This window comes from Ixodes scapularis, unplaced genomic scaffold (genome assembly GCF_016920785.2).
Source record: "Ixodes scapularis isolate PalLabHiFi unplaced genomic scaffold, ASM1692078v2 PGA_scaffold0__279_contigs__length_252992795, whole genome shotgun sequence".
In the NCBI taxonomy this organism is placed as follows: Eukaryota; Metazoa; Arthropoda; class Arachnida; order Ixodida; family Ixodidae; genus Ixodes; species Ixodes scapularis.
The window spans coordinates 60,334,210-60,344,350 of NW_024609835.1; the positions used below are offsets into that span (position 1 = coordinate 60,334,210).

At 47.0% G+C, this 10,141-nt stretch overlaps 1 protein-coding gene across 1 annotated transcript in view; it reads right to left on the reverse strand.

The window, feature by feature from the left end:
* The window catches only part of LOC8039712 (G-protein coupled receptor GRL101), a 14,421-nt gene extending 4,713 nt beyond the window's left edge, over positions 1 to 9,708 (reverse strand). The window contains 4 exon segments of the mRNA XM_042292034.1: positions 8,623 to 8,781; positions 9,221 to 9,341; positions 9,343 to 9,537; positions 9,652 to 9,708. Coding sequence (XP_042147968.1) covers positions 8,623 to 8,781; positions 9,221 to 9,341; positions 9,343 to 9,537; positions 9,652 to 9,708 — 532 coding nt within the window.
* Positions 9,709 to 10,141: the final 433 nt, after the last annotated feature.

Below are 10,141 nucleotides of genomic sequence, written 5' to 3' on the forward strand. Positions count from 1 at the left end.
TGCTTAGAACCGAGGCAAGTTCCCTCCCAAATACTTTTCCCCTCCATTCGTGTGCGGCGAGACCCCTCACTCTTTAAAGGGGTACTCCGCCGATTTTTGAGCTACCTCAACTAACTATATTTTCTGACTTCCCGGCCTTTACCCTTTCTGGTATGCTATTTAGTATCGTGAAATTCATAATAGTTATTGCGAAATCGGCAAATGAAAATGATGCAGAAACAGACATTCAAATATACCCGCCCTTTTCAGGGCCGTGACGTCAGTGGAAGTTCAGCTTGCCAGTCGGGCGAGCAGTCTAAAAAATAGAATATGCCAATCATTTGTTCCGTGCTGGAGCTCGGGGACTGGAGCCAGCTTCCAAGGCATTCATTTGACACCATGAAACTGCTTCGAATCAGTTGGGAACAAATTCTACAGTCCAAAGAGTGAACCCCTGCACTTCCAATGACGTCACTTTTTCATTGTTGCCAGTAGAGACTTTCAGTTTGAAAAACACGGTGAGGACCAAAATTGTAAATTCAATAACGTCGTGAAAAAAAATTATTTTGACCTAATATTTGGGATACTATTTTGGCGATGTTGTTTGGCGAGTTTAGCAAAATTTCAAGCAAATCGGAGACCATGAAGAAATCGGCGGAGTACCCCTTTAACGGCGTCGGCGGGTTGGCGCAGTTAACGTCGTCTGCTTTACGTCTGCTAGTCAAAGCGGTCAAAGCGATGGCTGCTTTACCTTTGCTGCGTCTGTCGGAGATTCACCGCTTTTTCATCGGCGAGAGTCACCGTTGCCTCGGGAAACAAGGAGATAACAAGAGGAAGAAATTGACCCCTTAATCTAAAATTGAGGTCAGCAATCAAAATATTATACGGGAAGGGTTCACAAGGGTCGGGCGGGCATATTCCACTCAGCACGCCAGCCGGTCGTGGGCAGACGGTCGCCGAGTCGCGGAGAGCCTGCTAGGCCTAACTGCCCAACTCGTTTGGTCGCGTTCGGTGGGATCGTGGCCGTGGGAGCTTTTCCCGGGTGTTTGTGGATCCAGCGTTCTTGTTCGTCGTGGTCTGTTTCAAGTACTTTCTTCTTTTTTCTTGCTGCTTGAAGTCGGGACGCGTCAGAACCGCACGTAAAAAAATAAACGTCCGTGGGTCGTCGCGACCGCGACGTTGTCGGCCATGCTGATTTGATCGTAAGAAGTGCGTAAGACAGCTTCGGAGCTGTCGTAGGATTTTGTCGTAACCTGCGCAAAACTTACGAAAATTTCGTTTCGTGAATACGAATTTGTTCTTAAGTTTTTTCTTACGCACATGTTTGGCGTAAGATCGTTTCGTGAATCTGGCCTCTGCACTTCCGAAAGTCGCAGGAAAGGTAAGAAGACGCAGACGACGTTGCGAGCAGACGACGTTGCAAAGGAGCAGACGACGCTCAGATAGGGGGGCGCGATCAGCCAATCAGGGCTCGGCGTTCTGACGTCACCGCTACCCCCCTGCGCGAGAAGCAGACGAACTTGCCCTCCGCATTGTCGTGAGCACGAGTTGAGTGCTCGGGTTCATGACGATCAGCATCGCCAAACATTCGAGTAATTGCTAGGGTCCAATCAAAGACGAGAATAGCCGAACTCTAACGATGTCTAAAGCTCAGCCCTTGCTTTATTCTTTGCCCACACCAGAGCACGACTTTGATAAACACTGAATGTATATAAATACCGTCAGATTGCGCGGCCGCTTGTTCTAATAGTGAGTTAAAAAGGGGAAAGCTGCTTCTTTCCTTTATTTTTTATGCGTCTGCATTGAGCGGAGAGGAAAACTAATGGATGTTTTTGCAAATCATCAACGTGAGGGATTAGCTCTTGGCGGTATTTACTGAAAATATAAAAATTGTTGCACGGCTCATTTTACATGTACACATCATTGAGCCACCCAAACATGTTTTCGTTGTTGCTGGACTGTCTCAGAAAGTTGTCCCCGAGAATAGGAGCACTGAAAGGACTAAACGTGCCTTATTGATCCGACGATAAATGGAACTAGAAGTGTGTGGGAGGTATACCTGAAAAGAAAGATCACATACTCGGAGGAACAGCCGAACGTTGGCAGCACCTCTAAAACTCGCAGGAGTTGTTCTCACGTTCTTCCCCAAACTTTGACCACCTCCGCATTTTATTTAAACTTCAAAATTATTTGGTGCAACATAAAAGAAATGGATGATTACTGCTAACAAATGACACAAATATAATTGTCGATTTAACACCCTCAAATGGAGGAGGGAGTCCCACAAGAATAATAAATAGTATCTGGAGGAGCATAAAAAAAAAAAAGAAAGGAAAGAGTGCTGTAAAAATATATTCTGTTGTAAAGGTCCTTCTGCTCCGCATCTTCAGCAGAGACCAAAAAACGTATTCCCGAAACTACTTTTTTTTTTTCTTGCAAAAACATTGCTGCCAGAAAGCGTATTTTTGTGGTGCCAGACGTGTGCGCCGTTCCTCACGACGCTGCGCCGAGCAAGAATAATATGTGCCTCCCGACTAGATGGCTTGCAGTGAGCGCGAACCTTCTGCAGCGTGCAGTTTGCACCATCGGATTTGATTTTCTCAGGAAGAACAAATCGCAATGACCTGCAAACCACGTGAAACAGTTCAGTTTTCCGTTGAAATGCGATGTTCATAACTAGCAAAAGGGAAAGTCTAAATTGCAAAGTTATGCAGCATATACAGCAGTCTTGCGATGATATATGCGGCAGCCTGCCTGCCTGCCCCCCTTCCCCTTCCCCCCCCTTCCCCCCCCCCCCCCCCCCCCCCCCGGAAAATGAAAATGGAAAGTCTACGCCGCTGATCAGGAATATCATTGCAGGCATGTCTATGTATTTCTTTTTGCGGTAAGGCGTTGTGTATGCAATTATTTAGAACAATTCTATTTATTTTCTCTCTTTCTACACATTTCGTGTATTTGCCTTCAGATCAAGTATGTGAGCACACAGTTCTTTTTGGCATATACCGCGACCCGGTGTTTCACACTGCCAGTCAACGAACGAAAGAGCACGTTTCCGCAGACTCAACAGCTGGCATTTTCGAGTATCATCCTCCCGTGCCGGGCTCGAGCGGTTATGTGAACTGCATATAGTAAAATTTATTGATGACAAGAAATATATATTTCATTACTGGCTGAAGATTTGACAACATAAATAAAGGGCCGATCACCTTAAAGATATACACCGTAAGAAACCCATCCCAACGCATCTCAAATATGCTCTGCATACCTTTTCCGGCGTCTTTATCATCAATAGGCACGTCTAGAAGTATTTTGGGAGAGCCTTAAACACATTTCTCATTTTGATGCTGCTTTAAAAACTTATGTCTTCCCTGAGACATATTTAACTTCTCAAACATCTGAAAGTCTGTCATTGCCTCCTTTATATGATGAACAACACATGTCTGTGAGAATGCAGGACAAAAAAAAATAATAAAAAATTCCGAGGACACCTAAGCACTTATGAGTTGTGAATGCGAAAGCATGAATGTCGCACTTCCGCTCCCTTAGTTCGTCTGCGGTGTACTGGCGTGGACGGCCACGTTTCGCTACTGCCGAGGTTGCCGAGCGCGCGCTCGGCAACCTAGAGGACGATGTGTAGGACGACCTCTAGGACGACGTCAAGAACGACGTCCAGGACAACGTCAAGGACGACTTCTAGGACAACCTCAAGGACGATGACGAGAACGACGCCTAGAGGACGACTCCGAGGAATTCACTTTGCTTCTTCTTAATTCGCCTTTGTCATCTTTCTAAATTTCATTGCCTCTAATTCGCCTGATGAGTGGTCACGTAAACGTTTTGGTACTTTTCGTGTCGCCGACGTGTTTTCGCTCAAGGACTTTGAAGGTCAACTGAACGATGAAACATATAAAGCTTTCGCCTCAAAAAGTGCAAGATCGCCACGCATTCACTGTGAGTGACTGGTTTAGCCGGTGATAACAAACGCACAAGGACTATGAGGGCGCCGTGGTGACAATATACAGGGAGTTCCCAAGAAAAGAGAACCGTGTTTTTCGGTCCGAGTAAATAAACTATGAATCGCAGAAAGCTCAAACTCCGTGAGAATGCGAGGCTAGCGTTTTAGATGGAACGCGAAAGTTTGAGAACATGACGTTACCCTGGATCAAAAGCTAACTGAGAAAAACGAAATTTCTTTATGAGCCGACGTCCACCTAAGCCTAATGTCGGCAAAACAATAAATTATATTCTGAACGCTTGTGGTATTTATATCAGTGAAACAAGCTTGTCAGCAAGAAAGAAAAAAAAATCTTTATGATGACAAGTGGTTTTTCACCGATATAAATTCCACGAGCGTCCACAATATAATTTCTTGTTTTGACAATATTAGGCTTAGGTGGATGTCGGCTCATAGAAACATTTCATTCTTCCAAGTTATCTTTTAATCCAGGCAACGTCATGTTCTCAAACTTCCGCGTTCTATCCCAACCGCTAGCTTCATATTTTGAGAGATTAAGCTTTCTATGATGAGTATAGTTTATTAACGAGGCCGAAAAACAAAGTTCTCTTTTCTCGGGAACTCCCGGGCCTCTGACACGCCCCCCCTCCACCCCCACCCCCCCCCACACCCCCCCCCCCCCCCAAAAAAAAAAAAGGTAGGCGCTAAAACGGTGTATCAGGACATCACAAAAAAAAAAAATTCAATTTAGAGTTGCGTAGTTAAAAAAAAAAAAAATATGAAGCTTAATTCAAAGTGCCCGCCAGTGCCCTGTGACGTAAAATGTACAGCAAGATGTCGGGGCGGTCAGAAGCAACGCAGAAGCAGCGATGGTCAGAAGGGAGGCATCGCCGGAAGTCACGTGAGTTGTATCACTCCTCGTGCTTACCACGACCACGTGTAGTATTTTTAGATGCGGAGCATCTCTTGCTCGGGTCTATGTCCCGCGGCGTCGTAGTCCGCACTCACACTACGCATGCGCATCTCTCCTCCTTCCCTCTCTCCAACAGCTGCGCGTTACTCTCTCCGCTCTCTCTCTCTACCAGCTGCGTGCACTTCGCGTGCGTTCGCTTCTACTCACACCGCGCGCGCATGCGCAACTCTCCTCCTCTAGTCTCTTCTCCTTCAAGTGTGAATATAAGCAGCGGTAGCGCGCTGCGCGCGTTCAACCTCCTGGGTTCGATCCCCGCCGCCCCCGCCCGTTTCGATCTGGATGAGTTTCGTACCGGCACGCGTTCGTGTGATCACTACTGCGTGATGCACGTTAAAAATCCCAGGTTAGCGGTTGTACCGCACTGGCTAAATTTCTCATCTACAGCTAAGAGACCGATTACCCGTTGAGGCGTATCTCCATCAAGGCTGTATAAACATAAAGAGCAAGCCAATTTTTTTTGCGCGCGTTCAGTTCACCGCTGTTGACTCTACTTCACTTCGTTCTTCCGATTAAGTGTGATGGAAGCAACAGTCCCGTCAGTTATGGTCTGTTCACACGATGCATCTTTTAGGCGCGCATCAGTTTCGCGACACTCAAGTTTCGCGAAATGTGCTCGTTCACACGTACCGCTTCACGTGCAACAACGATGACGTTCAGACTCGCGAAAATAGTTTGGGTGTTGACCATAAAGTGGCGCTTCAGTTGAAAGCCAATATCATCATCATCACCATTAGCCATTCAGCGTCGTGTTCTCCATCTCCCGCCACATTCTAAGAGTCAAAACGCAGGCGAGCTGGTGAACAATCATAATGAAGAAATAAAACCTAAGACAAGGAAACAAAAAGGGACATACACACCACCGTCTTAAAACCAGCACAGCATACAGCTGTCATTTACTTCCATTTACTCTTAAATTGTCATTTACTGCCATTTACTTTATTTACTGTTGAATATGTATAATTTGGATGGAGGTTGACGAAGAAGAGGACTCTTGTGGAAGTAAATGAGAGCTGCACGCTGTGTTGGTTTTGAGACGGTACTGTGTACGTCCCTTTTTGTTTCCTTGTCTCAAGGTTTTATTTCTTAATTATGACTAAAAATAGCTGCGAATTATCATCATCACCAATTAGGTCTTCGTCCATCGCTGGATTTTTTTCCGATATGCTACTCAATTTTCCTTCAGTGGTGCTTGACGTGCTTGCGGAAGCGCCGGCAGTATCCATCGTTCGTGGTTTCGGTTTTTCTCGAATTTGGCTCGGCTACAACACCGGCAGTTAAGTGGTCTCAAACAGCTCGCTCCCCCCTCAAAGGCCACGTGAGAGCCTTTCTGAACGGCCATTGGCGGCGCCCTCAGGGTGATTGACAGGACTCGGCAAAGTTTCAGCAAAAGCTCGCTCCAGAAGCGAGGTGTGCGCGCAACTTTTTTTAGATGCGCGCGTCCTTTTCGGACTCGTTCAGACGGCGCAACCATTTCGCGAAACTAGGTTTCGCGACACTAGATGCGCGAGAAAAATGCATCGTGTGAACGGGCCTTTACAGCAACGCTACGTCCACTGAAGACAAAGCTGCGCAGCGAAGGGCACGCGACGCTTGAAGCGAGCGGCAGACCCTGAAATGCGGCAATGAGAAGCGGCGTCCTTTCGTCAACGTCGAGCGGCGGATGCTGAACTACGACAACGTGAAGCAGCGGCGGTTCGAGAACGTCGAGCAGCAGAACCTGAGGTTCGGGACCGTGAAGTTCAACGTAAACGTACGAAGCGAGCGGCGGAACCCGACCTTCGAGAACGGGAAGCCGCGTTGGTTCGTGAACGTCGAGCAGCAGAACCTGACGTTCGGGACCGTCAAGTTCAACAACGTTACTAACACCGTTAATCCGCGATGCTCCGCATCACTTCATGGTTCCCCTCGGGACGATGGTGTAATTTTTTTAATATTTTTGTTATTCTCCGCACCTCCGCGAGCCATCCAAGCAGACAAGGTTTCTTTTATTTGCTTTTCATCGCCTAATGTTGCTGTAAAGGTAGAAGAGGAGGAGTCAGTAAAAAGTAAACCTAGCAAACAAGTTCTGCTCATGTTCTAGACAAAACACGTACTTTATGCTCGACATTTACTTGTACTTGGTACACTCGCCAGTCCTCTAGACGGCAGGCATCTTCAGCCTGGAGAGTTTCCATGATTCGACGACCTCGGCGTCTGAACCTTCAGCAATGCGGTCGGGCGTGTAGTATGCTAGCAATCCAAATTTCTGCGAACGTTCTAATTTTTTTTCTTCAAAACTCGATACCTTGTTGTGTTCCCAGTATGGCTCTATACCATGAGACTGATGGCATGCACTCGTACAGTGGCTTGTACTCGCAACGCTTTCATCATTGACCTCCATCAACTCGATCCACTGACTCTTCGTCCTCAACTTTTACAGCACGCAAACTAACCAATGGTGCAGCGATAAAAAGCTAGTGGAACTGAAACTTCGTTTTCCACGATCGCTCGTGGAAAAGACCAGAATAAAAAGAAGAAAAAAAAGAACAAGTTTTAGGCATGGTCGTGGAGAGCACGAGGAGTGAAACTCGCGTGACTTCCGGCGAACCCACTTTTAGTGACGTAAGTTGATGCCTCCCTTCTGACCGCCCCGACACCTTGCGGTGCATTGTTACGTCACAGGGCACTGGCGGGCATTTTGAATTTCTTTGGAGTGTCAGAGGCCCTTTAAAGTGTAACGTAGTACGCGTCAAAAGAAAAATCGAAAGCAAAAAAATGAAAGTCGTTTACAACTGTAACGCCGAATTAGAGCGCAGCTCTTGAGGAGGAGGGGGGAAGGTACGGAGAGGGAGCTATGCCCCTCCTCCTCTCCTGCTCACCCCCATTTAGCAAAACATTTTCCGATAAAATTAGCGGGGAGTTTTTTCCGCCAAATTTAGCGGGGAATTTTGTCCGCTACATTGAGTGGGGAAATTTTTCCGCTACATTTAGCGGGAAATGTTTTCCGCTAAATTTAGCGGGGAAAGTTTTCCGCTAAATTTAGCGGGGAAAATTTTCTGCTAAATTTAGCGAGAAAATTTACCCATCATGCACCGCGCGGTTACGCCGACGCCGCTCAAGCCGGAAACGGGCGCCTAAAAGCTGAGCTCTAAAAAAAGAAATACAATATTTTCTCACGCGGATCGAGCCAATCAACAGGATCCACGGAAGCATCACGCACTCGGAATACGCTTTCGGTCAGGAATACAATCTCTCCTCCAGTGGTGTCGGAAAAAAGGTTGAGGTGTTGCCTCTCAGACGTTTTTGACACTCCTAGTAAATAGTTTGATGCTTCTCCTCTGCTCACTCGCAGATCATGGCAATTAGCAAGAATCTCATGTATTATTGTTTTCATCAATAGCCCTACTATATGGCAAATACATATATCCTAACTTTGTGTCTGCACGGGAACTTTCCCACGCAACGGGCCCAGAACATCACCACATTCTGAGTCAGTGATACGTATCAGTATGGCTAGCTGGGGTTTCTCATCGCTATCGTTCTACGTAAAAAACCACGACAACAACGAAATATGGACATTGCGGTCTGAACAGGGTACAGTGTGTCCTGCTCCAGTCGTCATCCTTCTTGTTTACGTTTTTTGTCGTAGAATTATAGCAACGACACGAAACACACTCATGCAGGACCACTGGCATCAAGGTAGGTGTTACGGAATGCTCCAGTGGGAAGCACTTACGTGCAAGCACCTTGCTGATGGACAAAGAGTGTTTCTTCCGGGCCAAGCCGATGCGCAGCAGAAACATTCTGAATCTCAGCGATGCAATGGTGTAGATGAGCGGATTGGTGGCCGAGTTGACGGGCAGCACGAACACCGCCGTCCAGGCGTACGCCTCTCCTGCACGGACGGCCATTCGAGGCAAGTTGAAGAACGTGGACGGGGGCGGCTGAAAAGCAAGTGTTCGGTGGCCGAACTACCGACCCTCAGTATACTGGAACGAGAGCTAGTGATGCAAAGACAACCTTGATGAACGGGCATTGTGGTGTTTAAGACCTCTTGTTTGTAGTCGTACTGCAATGACCAGATTGCTTTACTATAGCGGAGACAAGGCTCGTCACATTCTTAAAACTATAAAAGTATGCTAAAACCGAACTGAGAAATGGTAGTAGCAAGAAGAATGGTTATGTGAGTAGGCTCTGAAGTTTTCTCGAATACATTTGTCGTAGCAGTATAGCATACCCAGCCCCCTGAAGTTTATCTACTGTTATTTCTGCGGCTGTCACTAATCTGCCCAGATCTGAGTACCGCTGGAATGTACTAGATGCGTAAAAGAGACCTGGAATGCGGACTCCCGACATGGCCATGAGCCCCATGACGATCATGGGAAACCAGCAGAGGGAGTTGGTCAGGATGATGAGCGCCATCTGTCTGCCGACCAGGCTGTCGGCCTTGGGGGGGCCGCGCCGCGTGCCTCTTGACGGCCGTCTTAGACTTCCGGATGCTCAGATACATGTATGCGTACGCAGCCACGATGCTCGCGAACGCCGCAAAGTTGACGCAGAAGAACACGGCCACCGAATACTCCCAGCCGGAGGGCTTCTGATTTGTGATGTGCAAGGCCAGGCACACTCCCGAACGGGCGTAGAAGTCGCCCTGGAATCGGAGATGAAGACATTTTGCAGAGTTGATCGGCATGAAAACAATTTAGGATTCTTTTCAAATTGGGAGCCAGTGACAAAAAAAAAAAAAAAAAGTTAATTTAAGAACTATTTTTAAATAGGCGTTCAGGCCGATTTCGACATCCATTTGCACAGTTTGCTGCATAGCATCAGCTAGACACTTTATTTTTTTTTAAATTTATTATGCGTTCTTTTATTATCTCAGTCATTGTTGTAAATCCTTTCCTTTTTCAATTTTCTTTTTATCTTTTTCATATAAATTTATCTTCGTCCTTTTCTTCCTTTATCTTTTCATTGAAACGTCAGTTAAAAGTAGCGCTTGTCCTGTCCTTTCCTCCCTTGTCCTTTGTCTTTCGCGCTAATATTTGTTTATGATAGACACCCTCTCTTTGGACAGTGTTCAGTGGCGTCACCAGGGTCAGTGGCACCCGGGGCGGTAGCCCTCCGCGACACCCCCCCCCCCCTCCCCCCCCCCCCTCCCCCCCCCCCTCCCCCTCCCCGTAGTGACGCTACTGTACTGATAGTGTTACTATGGATCTTCAAGTCAAGGTACAATGTGCGATTAATCTGCTTCAAAC